Source organism: Neopelma chrysocephalum, unplaced genomic scaffold (genome assembly GCF_003984885.1).
Source record: "Neopelma chrysocephalum unplaced genomic scaffold, ASM398488v2 Primary Assembly neopelma1_119, whole genome shotgun sequence".
Taxonomy (NCBI): Eukaryota; Metazoa; Chordata; class Aves; order Passeriformes; family Pipridae; genus Neopelma; species Neopelma chrysocephalum.
In genome coordinates, this window is record NW_020897781.1 from 747846 (window position 1) to 762076 (window position 14231).

The following is a 14231-nucleotide window of genomic DNA, read 5'->3' on the forward strand; positions in this document are numbered from 1 at the left end:
TCCCACAGTATCCCATATCCAGAGTATTGCACACTCCACAAGATCCTAGGGCTGCTCCCCATATGGTCTGGGGTCTTTCCACCCTACTCCCAGGGCTGTGGGTCCTGGGGCTGTGGGTCCCAGGGCTGGTCCCCACACGGGCTGGGGTCTCTCCACTCGCTCCCACAGCGCTTGGCCAGGGCTCGCTGGCAGCACCATGAGCCCCATCTGTCCCCGCAGCGCTGCCCTGACGTCAGGGCTCTGCCAAGTTCAAGGTCACCGCTCCCAGAGGGCTGCGGCCCCGGGGGGACATCGCCTGCCGGGCTGCTCCCGGCATCCCACACACACACACACACCGGGCTCTCGGCCTCTGCTCCCTGATTTATTTATCCGTGCGTGTGTTGGTTCTCTCCTGGAAGGCACGTTTGCAGAACGGACGATTACTTACGCCCTAGTTGGGCCTGCCTGAACGCTGCCCGCTGCCTGCCTGCTGCCCACTGCCTGCTGCCTGCCCGCTGCCTGCTGCCTGCCCACTGCTTGCTGCCTGCCCGCCCGCCCGCTGCGCTGGGATTTTGTCTCTCTCCAGGCTGCGGTGTAATAAGGGAGGTAATTAAGTGTAAAAGGCAGGAGGAGGGAGTGCTGGGAGGGGGGAGCAGCCCCGGCTCCTTTCGGAGGCAGGGGACTGCAATAATGTATGATAATAACCGCAGCCAGCCCTGCCGAGCTGATAGCGCTGACAGCAGTGCCTGGGCCCCCCCAAACCTGCCCCCGCCGCCGTGGGGAGGGGGGGCAGCGCCAGAAGAAAGGCTCAGCCTTCCTCCGACGGGTTTGTGCCTTCCCGAGCAGCTGTATGGAAATAATTCCCATCGGAGGCAATTGTTTCCCCAGCAAGAGGGAGGGGTCTGTGGGGGTACGGTGGGCGAAGGGTTTTGGGGGCTCCCCAGGGGAGGAGCATCCTTTTGGGGAGCAGGAGGAGAGGGGTCAGGACTCTGCTTTGGCTCCCAGTCTCCCCACAAGGGACACATCCCACTCCCAGGATGAGACAACCTGCCCTGCTGTGCCCCCACGTCTCCCACTGGTCCTCAGGCCCCTGTCCCTTGTGGATCCTGGATGTGTGGGGCTGTGAGGTCAGCCAGGAGCTGCCGGGGAATGCTCAGTGGTGCTGGAGGTCAGAGCCTGCTGCCCTCACTCCTGCCCTCTCTGCTGCCTCAGCTGCAGGACCCCCACCAATGCCAGCTTGGGAGGCTGCTGGCCATTAGGTATTCCAAGTGCGTCCTTCCCGGAGGCGGCCGGGCCGCAGCCGGAGCCCCGAAGTGGCTCCAATCCGTGGTCTGGTGCTGCCGCCAGCACGGGGAGCAGATGCCAGACAAAGGGCCGGGGACAAAGGCCCGGCTGCCTCGTGCCCCAGGGAAGGGGCGCAGGCGCGTGCGAGGCACGGGCGCTGTCCCATCCCGGAGCTGCCGCTGCACCCTGACCCCCCGTGCCTGCCATACCCTGGTGCTCACCTGGCTCCTGACCTGGCCAGCACTGTCAGGGCACAGCTGGGTACCAGGTGGCCCAGCCCTGGCATTGGTGGTGTGACACCCCTGCCGATGGGCATTGTGCCCACACTGCTCCAGTGCGGGGCTCTGCTGCGGCCCCTCTCCAGCTCTGCACCCCCAGTGCTGCCCTTCTTGGGTTGCAGCGGGGCTGAGATGGGGTGCAGAGAGGCACAGGGCTGCAGGGAGGGTGCAAAAAGCACAGACGGGGCCATAGCAGAGGATGGCAAATGTCAAGTACGTGCCCCCAGTTCCACCGTGCCTCAGTTTCCCCAGCTGCTATTTGGGGCCCTCGTGAATGCGCCGTGTTCCCCCGCCATCCCCCTCCCCATGACTGCCTTTGTCCCCGCTCCCCCCAGCTGGCTGCAAACCCCCTGTCTGGGGGCAGCTGCCACAGCACAGGGCCGGGAACGCTGCCGGAGCTGCCGGGTGCAGCTGGGGCTGTGCCCACCCGTGGAGTCCAGGGGGGCTTTGGGGCACGATGCCAAACGGTGACAGACCCCCCAGGGGAAGGGATGGGACGTGGCCCCAGCTGAGAGGTACCCAGGCGGGGGGCACTGGCACAGGCAGCCCCCTCAGCATGGGGGGCAGCAGGGAGGCGGAGGGCTGAGCAAACACCTTCTATTGCTTTCATGTGATGGGGACACCCTGTACCCAGGCTGGGGACAAAGCCACGGAGCTGCTGCTGCCTGGGGACCTGGCAGAATCTGGTGGGGAGAAACGCCTGCAGCCATCCCAGTCCCAGCGCTGCTTCCCAGCCACCCAGCCTCGCTGGTTTTGGGAGTTCGTGCTGGCAGAAGGGTTAGTCCTGGGGTGCCCGTCCTGCTGGGCACTGCAGGCTGCAGTAGTCAGCGGATTTGAAGAGGCTGTAGATGTTGACGAGGGGGAACATGAGCAGTGCCCCGAGGAGGGAGCCCAGCTGCTCCAGCATCCCGTACCACACCAGTGCACTGCGGCTGCGGCTCCGCAGGATCACCCCGGCCATCACCTTCACGTAGGTGAGCGTCCCGGTGAACAGCACCCAGGAGAGGACCTGGCAGCACAGGGGGGAGAGAGGTCAGCAGGGCTGCGGGAGGTTCCCAGCTGTGGGGGTGGGGGACAGATCCAGGGGTGGTCTCAGAGATCTCCCCGGGTGGGAGGGACCCTGTGACTTACAATGATGGCATCGCCCCACTGGGACTGCTGGAGGAGTGGACAGGGACTCATCACTGCCATGGCCATGTTGTAGGCACCAAAGCCTGTCCCTGCCATGGTGAGGAAGCCCATCAGGGACAGGGACCTGCAAGGGACATGTGAGTGACACTGGGGAACACCACCAGCCCATCCCTGGATAGCGGCAAAGACGGCTCCTTGCTGGCTTCATCCTCCATTCCTGGGGTGTCTGTGCTGCCAGGGCACGGGCACCCCACAGACCCTCTCCCACTCAGTGCCTTCTTCGCAAGCCCCTGCAAAGCAGGAGCCATTCTTAAGGCAGAATCCCCCGGGGTGCACCTTGCTGCATCTCCCTGCACCCCACTACCTACCTGCTGGGCAGGAACGCGGCCACGACGCAGGCGAGGGGGTTGGCCATGTTGCTGAGCGTGGCTGCCAGGTGGTAGGTGGTGTGGCCATAGGGCAGGCAGGAGTAGGACTGCACCGACGGCAGGACCCCATTTGTCAGGGCGCTCGCCCAGGTGATGAGGAGGTAGATGAAGGTCACCTTGGTCAGGGAATAGGAGACCTTCTCTGGCAGAATGTCCCCTTGTCCCTTGGGATCCTTTGAGCATGAGCAGCCTCTGCTCAGTTGCGAGTCAGCTGCCTGGTCAAGGATCTGGTCAAATGAGTTCAGCACAATGTTGCCGGGAAAGAGCTGCTGCTGGGAGAGCTCCCACACCTTGGGCTGCCGGGTGAGGAAGAAGAAGGCCAGCAAGCAGGTCAGCATCATTGCAGTCATGAGCAGGAAGAAGACAAGGGTGGAGAACTTGGGTGGGAGGTACTGGGTCTCCAGCTGGAAGATGGTGCTCTCCACAGTCTCATTGCCAGTGGTGATGTTGACCTCGTAGCTGGCGTTGACGCAGCTGGAGATGCCAGAGCCCTGTCCCAGAGCGATGAGAGCAGGGATCAGCCCACTGAGCCCTTCTCCTATGAAGAAGGTGGTTGTGTACTGGGGCTGCAGCTGCATCATGAAAGGCAGGAAGGTGACGGAGGAGGTGCAGTCCACCAAGGACAGGAAGAAGGTGAGGATCAGGAAGGCGATGCTGTGGGACTTCCCAGCGATGATGGAAGTGTGGTTCCAGAGGAAAGAGAGGAGCAAGCAGGCTATGACACCCATGGACACGATCACATAGATAACAGCCACCTCCTTCAGCAAGCCAGGCCGAAAGCGGTTCATGAGGGTGACGAAGAGTGGTCCCACGTTGGCCATCTGGATGATGATGGTGATGTAGGAAGGCAAGTCCCACTGCTCCGGCAGCACCGTCACCAGCAGAGGCACCTCCACCCACAGCCCATTGACGGCCACCCAGGAGCCTGTGCCGAAGGCGCAGGCGAGGAGGTGGGTGAGCAGTGCCATGGCTCAGGGTCGGGTCCCTGGGCCCAGGGGCGACGCTGCCGTGCTGCGAGGAGAGACTTCGATGAGCGTTGGGGTGAGATCTGACCCTACCAGGCTGCAACCCTGTCCTCCTGTGACCGCTGCCTACGTGGGCAGGCAGGCAGAACAGCTTCCCTCCCACGTGCCACGGGGGTGCAGAATCCACAGCCCAGCCCAATCCGCCTTTGCCCTCTGCAAGCCCTGTGGACCCCTCTGTTCCCTTCAAGTGATGACACTGTGTCCTCCTGCCCTGGGTGTGGAATCTGCTGGGCTCCACCTGGTCTCATCCTAGGAGGGCTAGGGCTTGGCAGCAGCAGGTGCGGTACCCAGGAGGGCATTGAACTTGCCCGAGCTCACGTTGCAGCACAACATAGCCTTGAAGGGTTCAGCACAGCCCATCAGGGCTCAGCACAGCCTGGTGCAGGGTAAAGAGGGCTCTCACCTGGACGCTGAGTGGCCTGGGCAGCTGCTCTGCTGGGAATGGAAGTCTTGTACCTCCCACTGCATGGGCAGGGCAGGGCGACGCAGCGCCCGTCTCCTCCCAGCCTGGTCCCCGAGATCCCAGCACGCTCGGGTGGCCGCGGGATAAAGGCCCCAGCAGCCCAACCTGCAGCCCAGCCTCTGCTTGTACCAGTCAGCTGAGTCAGCTGGGATCCGGACACATCCCCTGCCCGCTCCCATCCCGCTCCTGGGAAGGACTCTCACGTCCCGTGCCCCCACGTTCCATGCCCCCGCAGTCCCGCAGAGCCGTCTCCAGCCCTCTCCCGTGGCGCTGAGCCCGCCAGAGGAAAACTCACGTCTCACGGGGCTGAGCCTGGCGGGAGCGACAACCCACCCATGGCCCCGGCCCCGCGGGGAGGCATCGGGGTGGGAGCGGGAGCCAGGAAGGAAGTGGGCTCCGGTCAGACCGGTCCCTCGGCAATCTCCCAAGGGTAACTCACTGCGCTTTGGGAAACCGGCAGCACCACGCGGGCGGGAGCCAGTCCTGGCTGCCGGAGCAGTGACGTGAGGCGGCGCGTCACCACCTCCGGATGCGGACGGGTGATAGCCTGGCCCTGCTCTGCTCCTCTGTCCTGGTCCCAGCTGGCAGAGTCTCCAGCTCAGGGGGGTGATTATTCTTGGCGGTGTCCTGGACTTTGCCCTTGTCCCCGCCTGAACTGCTTCCCACCTATCACAGACTCTTCTTGCAGGTGCAAGTGTCGCCCGGTGACGGTTCCTGTCCCCATCGGGGGTCTCTGCAGGGTCTTGGGTTGGCATGGGGCCCTCGGGGACCCCCGAGTGTGGCAGCTATCCCACCTTGGAACACTGCGGGAACCCAACCGTGAGCCAGAGTGTGAACCACTTGCACCAGTCGGGTGAGGAGACAGACTCTAGGTCACCCCCAGCAGCACCCCCACCCCCCGTCCCATCCCAGAACCCACCGCCCCAGGATGCCTCATGGCAGCTCTTCCCCCAGCACCCACCGGGTGTCGCTGGGAGAGCGGGCTGCAGCCCTGCGAAACCTGGAGCTGCCTTCCCCCGCCTGCCTGCCTGCTTCCCCACTGCCCTCCCTGTCTGCCCTCCCTGACCTGCTTTCTTGCCTGCCCTGCCTGTCTGCCTGTCCCTGTCCCTTCGGGGGACTACTGCTCCTGTGGGAGTACCAATACAGCCAGGGATGTTCAGTCCAGTGGGGACAAGGGTGTCCCCTGGCACTGCGGGGACAGTGGGTACCCGTGGTTGGGGGAATGGTCACAGTTTGAGGTGCTGCTGTGGTTTAACCCCAGCAGGCAGTTCAGCCCCCCCGCCCCGGAGTTGCTCACTCACACCCCTTGGTGGGATGTGGGACAGAATGGGAAAAGGTAAAAGGGACAAAAGTAGTAGGTGGAGATTAAGTCAGTCTAATAGGGAAAGCAAGGATGTCCCACAGTCCAGGGTATCCCTTGGTCAGGGGGGCAGCTGTCCCATCCATGTCCCCTCCCAATTTCTGTGCACCCCCAGCCCACTCATTCACTGGTAGGGCAGTGTGAGGAGCAGAAAAGTCTCTCATACTGTGTGAGCACCGTTCAGCCATAATCCAACACCCCCGGGTTATCAGCTTTCAACACAATTCGCAAACAGTCCCACACTGGCTCCTATGGACAAAATTACCTCTGTCCCACTAAAAAGCAGTACAAAAGCCCAGGGGACCTGGAAGGCAGGGAACAGGTCCAAAGCGCTGGGGGAAACTGGGCGTGGGGAGCTCGAGCTGGCCCCGGGGCAGCTGAGGTCGCTGTGTGTCTGTGGGGATGTGGACGGGAGAGGGGACAACAATTGTCCTGTGTTTAATTTGGCAGCACAAAGGAGCAGCGCAGACGGTGGTGAGACCCTTCCCAAGGGCAAATGGCTGCAGGGCAAGGGCAGTGGAGCTCGAGGGGGTGCTGGGTGCAGGACCCACATGCTGCCCCTTCACGCTCCTCACCCAAATCCACCCGACACGTGCTGCCTGCCCTGCCTGTGCCTCCTCCGCCCCCTGCCCGTGCCTCCTCCGCCCCCTGCCCGCCCCGCAGCTGAGCCCCCGGCCCCCCGGCCCCTCACCCCTCCACACCCCCAACAGATGCGAGCGAAGGCCCCGGAGGCAGATGGCAACATTTGGTAGCCGAGTGGTCTCTGCCTGCGGGACTTTGCTGGGCTGTGATGACCGACCCTCTGGAAAGCCCCCTCCTCACCACCCGGGACTGGGGACCCCATCCCAACTGCAGCCAGTGCAGGGCAGGGGGTGCAGCGGGGCTCCCCAGGCTGGGCACGCTGCCCGTGCCATGGGGGTGTCTGGATGGTGGGAGGGCACGGAAGGATCGGCAGCCCGGGAGAGCAAGGGTCAGTCCTGAAGCTCAGCCCCGGCTAGACTCATCCGCTAATATCTGCTTCCAGCTGGGAGCGGTGGAGACTGTCTGCCTGGGCAGGGGGGGGCTGCTGCTCCATTGCTGGGGGACAAAGGGGACCCCTTCGCCTCGGAGACCACTGGCCACCACATTTGAGTGGGTATGACCCCCCAGACTTGGGGACCTGCTGGCGGGTTACAGCCGCTGGACCCCGGCAGCCCCAGCGCCATTTGCATCTCATTTCCATGTGAAAGGAGCAGGTCAAGTTGAAAGTTGAAAGGCTGGTGGGGGGCGGCCGAGAAGGGGCCGCTGCCGGAGGTGAGACCCCGACAAAAGGGCCGGATACCCAGGGCCCAGCGCTCGCCTGGCCACGGGCTGTGGCCACGGCCCCACGGCAGCCGCCATCTGCGGGTCCGTGCCGCCACCGGCCAGACAAAGGCCCCGTGCCCGGCATGTCCCCATCTGTCACCTCCCCGGCTCCCGGCTCCCTGAGCAGAGACCGAGTGGGGACATTCGGGTGCAGGCAGCATCCTTCCCTCTGCCCACGGAGAGCGGGGTGATGCTGGGCACAGCAGGAGCCTTCCCATCACGTCCCCATGTCCCTTCTAGAGCGGCTCTGCAGAGCTCTCGCTGGGGAAACTCAGGCCGGAGCAGAAGGTGGTTTGCCCTGGGTTAGGACATGGCAAGGGGCTGAAATAAAACACCAGGAATTAGCACCTACCAAGATGAAGGGGTTGGGGGCTCCCAGCTCTGGGGGTGCCTCTGCGTGGGGCTGCCCACGCTGCACTGAGCCCCAGTGGGTGCTACCAGACACCTGCAGCCAGCTCCACCCAGCACTTCCAGGGGGGAATTGGCCTCTGAGTGTGTTTTTGCTCATTTGCAGCTGCACTTACCGTCCAGGAGGTCCTGAGAGCTGCAGGGAGGAATGTCTGTGGGAGGTGAGAGCAAAGGCAGTGCCAGTCCCTCTGTTTCCAAACACTGTGCCCGTGTCCCTGGAGCAGCGGTGGAGGTGCTGCACCAGGTGCTGGGGAAGCATTCCTGCAGAAGGTTGCCCTCCCAGAGCATGTCCCGGGATGCTCCCGGGGAGGGCGAGGCACAGGGCGCTGCCTGGTTCCAACGCCCTGCTCCAACGGGCCAGACGTGCCCGGGCAGCTCCAACAGCCTCTTGCCTGCACCCGTGCAACCTCACAGCCGTGGGGGGATGCAGCCTGAGGGCTCTGCCCTCGCCTACCGACCGGGCAGGGATTTTCCAGCCGAGCCCGTTGTGCGGATCTGAGCTCAGGGCAGCCCTCTGGCTCCCAGACAGCTGTTTACTGTGTGCTTCCCTTGGCTCTTCTCCCTCCACCAGCTCCTTGTGTTGCTTCAAGAGCAGTTTGAACAATGCAGGGCTGTAACTGAGCTCCATGGCATGGGCCAAATGCTCACTCCCTCTGTGCAGAGCTGACTGGAGATGCCGGTACCATGGGGCAGGAGCCACCCTGGGGCTGGGGTCAGGCCAGTGGGTTCAGGTGGCTGTGGGCTCAGTGACCCTGCTCGAGTGTGTCACCTCTCTTCTTGCTCACCAGATTATTTTCCTACACTTTGGAATTTTTGCTGTCAGGTGCACAGGGAAATAAAGCGAGTTTTCCACATCAGAGCAGGCCCTGCCAGCTGGCCATGCCAGTGACACGTGGGGACTCAGGTGACCATGGGAGGGCTGGGAATTTCCCTGTCTCCCTCAAGCCCCGACACAGCATCAGGATCCTCTGCCCGCAGTGGGCAGCGACGTTCAGAAGGGTTTTGGCTTTGTCTGTGTGAGCACCTCAGGCCACATGTGCATCCAGGCTGCCCGGCCGGCACCGCGGGCTGAACCGGCACTTGGAACGTCAGCAGGCACTGTCACGCTGCGTGACGCAGCCTGGCATGGAGGAATGCCCCGTGGTTTCGATCCCGTGTGAGCGCTGAGCTGCCTCGGAGGGCGTCCTCGCCCGGCGCTGACTCAGCAGCAGCCGCCACACGCGGAGCTGCTCCAGCGCCCGCCGGCCACCATCCCACAGGGACACGGGGAGGACGTGGCTGGGGAGCAGGAGGTGCGGGGACATTGGGACACCATTGGGACACCCTCGGAAAGAGCACAGGGGGAAGCAGTGCGGCACTTGATCCGTGCCGAGGAGGCTCCCACGCCGCAGGGCCGATCCAGGTGGGTGGCGGAGGTGGTGCCGGTCCCGTGCCGGTCCCGTACCAGTCCTGTGCCAGCAGAGTGGGGCTGGGTGAACTGGTGAGGGGGGGGATCACAACCGCACACCTCTGGAGCAGCTCCTCCAGGCAGGAGGTGAGCCGGTGAGCCAAGTGAGCCTGGCTGGGCTGCCTGGCCCAGGAAGGCAAGGAGCTGGGGCCATGCTGGTTATTGCCCAGCGCTCAGATCCCCACACTCTGGCTGGGCTTGGGGCGTGGGGTAATGTTGCTGTGTTTTTGGGTCTGTTGGAGGGCGGCTCCGCTCGGCTCACCTTGGCTCGGTGCAGCCCGGCCGTGCCAGCACAGCGGCTCGGCACCGCAGGAATGTGGAGCAGCAGGTTGTGCCTAACCTGGCTGTCCGTGCTGGGGAGGGGACCCCACACCGGCCACAGGTGACTGCGCTGGGGGACTCTGTGTCCTCATCCCTGTGCCCCAACAGCCACCCTCGCCATGGCTTGGCCCCGGGGCTGAGTGGCACTGAGCTGAGCTCCAGCGCTCGACATGGGGACATTTTCCTCCTTCACCTTGCTTGGGGGGCACGTTTGCAGCCAAGGAACCCTTCCTGTGCTGGGCACAGGTACGAGGGCAGCAGGGCTGGCCATCGGCACGGGGTATGGGCAGTGCTGGACCCGAGGGGTGCTGCAGAGGGCTGTAGAAAGCTGCTTCAGGGAGCAGGAAGATTTGTGCTGGTGCTGGGACCATCCCCAGCTGTCACCATGCCTGACCGCCCCCCTGCAGACACTTTCCAGGTCAGGAGGCAGCGTGTCCCCCCAGGCAGGGCACGAGTATGGGGACAGAGACAGCCGTCCTCCCCCAGGCCTCTCGCCTGTCACAGCGTGTCAGGCGGATGCACCGTGTGCTGTGCAGGGACCCTGCTGGGGTGCAGATTCTGGGGGGGCTGGGGCTGACACACTGTAACCCCTGGGCTGGCAGGGGGTGCAGACGTGGCTCAGCTGTGGCTCAACCATGGCTCGGCGGGGCTCTGGGTGCCGGGGCTGACTCCTGCCGCCTGCGGCCAGTGCTGGGACAGGCTCTGGGCTGCACCCAGGAAGTTTGTGCAGGGAGGTGAGCGGGTGACGAGGCGGTTGCCTGCTCGGGGCTGCCGTGAGAGCGAGTGGGGCCACAGCGCACTGGTGCCCGTCATACCCACCGCTGCTCCCGGTGAGTGCTGGGGCTTGCTCTCACCTCCTCAGGGCTCAGCGGTGCCCCAAATCGGGACCCCCGGGGGAGATCTCAGAGAAGCTCGGGAAGGGGCTTGGGGGAGGAGGTCTGAGCCATGTGTCCCCCTGTGTGCCCTGCCACTGCCTGAGTTTCCCTGGGTATTGGGACCCTTCCGGGTGTGCCAACCCCTGGGCAGGGGGCTGCAGAGGGGTGCAGGGCTGGTTTGGGTGTGCCCCCCCTTCCTGCTGTGGGCGGGCTGGTGCCTCTGCACGGCCGTTGTGGCAGCGGCTGCGCTTGTTGGGGTTGGCAGGGGCCCAAGGACACGGGGTGCACGGGGCCCCACGCTGCTCCCAGCACACTGTGGCCGGGGAAGCATTGGTGGAAACCCCCACCCGTACTTTCCAAGGAGCTCCAGGATGGGAGCAGTGAGTCTGTGAGCTTGCAAGAGCAGCCACGGAGCTTGCAAGAGGGCCTAGAGCTGAGGGAACAGCAGAGGGAGTGGAGCACCGATTCCCCCAGCCTGGCAGGGTGGTGCGTGATGGAACCCCGGGCATGGGGGAGGCACTCTTGGGAGTAGGCAATGCACCCCTCGGCATTGGCGATGCAAAGATGTGGGTGATCGCACCCCTGGAAGCAATCAGTGCTCCCCTAGGAGCGGGCGATGCACCCCTGGGAGAAATCAGTGCACCTCTGGAAGTAGGTGATCGATTCCTGGGTGCAGGAAACGCACCCCTTGATGTGGGTGATGCACCTCCTGGGCACATTCAGTGCGCCTCTCGATGCAGACGGTGCATCCCCGGGCATACGCGATGCGGGCAGAGCATCGCTGAGGGGTGCTGGGCTCTCCCCTCCCCGCTCGCTCCCCAGGGTGCCCCTCGCCGGGGCCGGCCCCATTGGCCCCGGTGCGGTTTGAAGCAGGCGTGCGGCGCGGATTGGCCGGGGGACGTGTCGGGGAGGCTCGGCGGTGGTGGAGGCGTGGTGTCCGCCTTCAAATAGGCAGCCCGGGGCTGGCGGCGCAGCCAGTGCAGCACCGCACAGCCCGGGCAGCCTTTGTCTGCCGCGGGGCCGGGGCGCAGGCAGGGGCAGCATCGCTCACTCCGGTCCCTCTTCGCAGCCGACGGCACGTGAGCCCCTCGCTGCCCGTGGCGGCCGCCCACCCCCTGTCCCGGTGCCGGCACGGAGGATGCCCGTCGAGGCGCTGCAAGCCGGCGACACCATGAAGGGGGTGACGGTGACAGCGCCTTTCACCTCGGTCATGCCCGTCCGCATCCTCCGCAAGGGCCCCGCGTATTTCCGCCGGCACGCCGAGCCGGGGGCCGGGAAGCCCAGCGCAGTGGAGAGGCTGGAGGCCGACAAGGCCAAGTATGTGAAGAGTCAGCGGGTCGCCAGCACCAAGCAGGAGCCGGTGAAGCCACTGCTGCTCAAGCAGCCCCTCTTCACACCGGGGGTGCGCCGGGCTGCGCTCACCCCCAGCCGCAGGGCACCCGCGGGGCCGCGCCGCGCCGAGGCTGCCAGCCCGAAGACCTCCCTTGACCTGGAGATCCTCAACAACCTCATCAACCTATGTGACAGCCCCTTCCCTAAGGCTGAGAGCCCGCTGGGCAGGGAGTGCAGGTGGCGGGCGGAGGCGCCGGCGGCGGAGGGGGCTGGCAAGCTGCCGGAGAGCCCCACCACCGCCAGGCCCCCCGGCAGCGTGGCCGTGCGGAGGGTGGATGTCCGTCCCTGTGGAGCTCCGAGGAGCCCAGTGACACCGGTGCCCGCGTCTCCCGTCCCAGGTGGGCTGCCTGTGACCCCGTCCCGGAGCTCACCTGCCCGCCCCGAGAGCGCCCGCCGGCAGCCACTGCTGCACCGCTCCAAGTCGGACCTGAGCGACCGGCTCTCGCGGGCCACCGCCGACCTGGAGCGCTTCTTCAACTACTGCGGCCTCGACCCCGAGGAGCTGCAGGACATGGGGGCCGAGCGCTTCGCCCGCGCCAGCTCCGACATCGTGTCCCTCAAGTTCCACAGCGTGAGCACGGCCAGCTCCGAGGGCGGGCGCTCACCCCCAAGCGCCGCCACACCGGAGGGGCGACCGGCCGAGCGTGTGCCCTACGGCATCTCTGTCATCGAGCGCAACGCCCGTGTCATCAAGTGGCTCTACGGCCTGCGCCAGGCCAGGGAGCCCCAGCAGGTCTCCGACGTGTAGCAGTGGTGTGGTGGGCACTGGAGATGGGTTGCTTGCAAGTGGGCAATGTTGGATGGGGACAGAGCACAGGCTGTGCCCTGGGAGGAGCAGGGACCTCTTGCCTGTGACAGGACCCTTGAACTCAGCCCACCCTGTGCCACAGCGCCACTGGCCCGATGTAGTGGCTGGGCATCCATCGTCAGACCCCTCTGCCAGCACTGAAGAATCAGGCCCCTGCGAGCCCGAAGGAAGGCAGAGGATACGTGTGTCCCTGGGTGTGTGGCTGGTCCCCAAAACCCATGGAACTTCATGTGTGGCTGCCCTACCTGCACTGCTGGCAGTTCTTGCCTTCTGTGCTCCTCACCAACACCCATGGGTGGGGTGCAAGGGGCTGGTTCCCCCCTGCACAGAGCAGGGACACAGCCCTGGGGAAGGAGCTGCCCCTGTGCAGCCTCCACCGAGGGGGTCCCACTGCCTGGGTTGGGGGTTGCATCCTGGTGGCCCTGTCTTACTGCTGAAGGTCTGGGAGAAGCTGGGTGCTTCAGGGGGTGGGGGGCAAACCTGACCCCCTGCTTGGAGCCACCCAGGGCTGTGCGTGTGTGTGAGTGGCTGTGGGTGCCTGCCAGTGGGTGTGCAGCCCCCACCATGCTGGGCCTGGTATTTATGAAGACAAGAGTTCCTCTTTTCTACTGTTTTTCCCAATGTTTGATCTGTAAATAATAATAATGGTAATGCAGCCAGGTTTATTAAATGTCTGTGTTTTGGAGGCTGTGCGTTGTCTCTCCAGGCGGTGGAGGTCGGGATGGGGCAGGGACCCTTGGAGTGCCTGCGGATCTGCAGGACTGGGGGTGCTGAGCGGGTGGGTGCTGGCAGGAGCGATGGGTGCCGTGCCGTGGCGTGCCAGCGCGGGGCCCAGCGGGCACGGCAGGGCGGCGGTTGGGTCTGGCAGGTCCCGGCAGAGCCCCAGTCAGTGGGATTCCCCTCTGTGCCATGCAGCCCTCCCCTGCCTCCTTGCCTCTCTCCAGCAAAGCTTGGCTGGGTCCTGGCTCCCCCGAGACTGGGAGATGGGGGTGGTAATAGTGGAGACCTCCCAGTCAGGCTGGGATGAAAGTTGGTGCAGGGAGTGCTTTGAAGATGAAAAACACCTGTGTGTTCTCCCAGGGCAGCCTCACACGGCTGGGGCAGCACCAGGGCCCCCCTTGACTGGGGCCTCCACCAAAAGATCCCCCATGAAGAAGCATTTCCCACCCCAGCCCAACTCCTGCACTGTGCATGTCCACCCAGATCTGCTGTCTGGGGAGCAGGATCCATCCAGCTCCTGCTGAGGTATCAGCAGGTCTGAGTGTTGGGGATGTGGAGGGCAGGATGTTGTGGCAGGACACAGTGACAGGACACGGTGACAGGATGGCATCTGGCTGTGAGTCAGCCTGATGAAGTGCTCTGGGGAAGACACACATACCCAAGGGATCCTTAATGATGGCACATGGGGCACCAGGTGTGTCCCCGGGGAAGACACCCCGGAAATCAGAGGGGGACAGGGACCCCAGGCACCCGCTTGGGGACAGCCTTTGCTCTTGGGGAAATCTCTGAGGGAACCGGATCCCCGCTGGTGGCTGGGACCGGCTGTGCTGCTGGATTCCTCAGCCTGGTGTGTCCCAGGGCTTGGTCTAAATTTGCTGCTATGGCTAAGGAGAAGGGGGGGCACGGGCCAAGAAGGCACATGTCCCCCAGGCACTGCCTGTCCTCGGTGTGGCTCTGCTGCCCCATGT

General features: G+C 64.6%; 2 protein-coding genes across 5 annotated transcripts; one reads left to right on the forward strand and one right to left on the reverse strand.

Annotated features, from left to right (window-relative positions):
* Window positions 1-2082: 2082 nt before the first annotated feature.
* Window positions 2083-5144, reverse strand: SLC52A3 (solute carrier family 52 member 3). 4 transcript variants are annotated; one of them, XM_027697340.1, is made up of 4 exons: window positions 5028-5144; window positions 3041-4111; window positions 2673-2796; window positions 2320-2550 (listed from the first exon to the last, which is right to left on the reverse strand). In XM_027697340.1, the coding sequence occupies exons 2-4, from the start codon at window positions 4066-4068 to the stop codon at window positions 2320-2322; spliced, it is 1383 nt and encodes a 460-aa protein (XP_027553141.1). In that variant the 5' UTR covers window positions 4069-4111; window positions 5028-5144. The 4 variants fall into 4 exon arrangements, with proteins under 4 accessions (XP_027553145.1, XP_027553141.1, XP_027553144.1 ...); XM_027697343.1 differs by having other exon boundaries at window positions 4884-5038; XM_027697341.1 differs by having other exon boundaries at window positions 4529-5038.
* Window positions 5145-11422: 6278 nt separating this feature from the next.
* FAM110A (family with sequence similarity 110 member A) lies at window positions 11423-13226 on the forward strand. Its single transcript, XM_027697345.1, has one exon. It carries the CDS (start codon window positions 11482-11484, stop codon window positions 12481-12483), a length of 1002 nt encoding a protein of 333 aa, XP_027553146.1. The 5' UTR covers window positions 11423-11481; the 3' UTR covers window positions 12484-13226.
* The last annotated feature ends 1005 nt before the right edge of the window (window positions 13227-14231 follow it).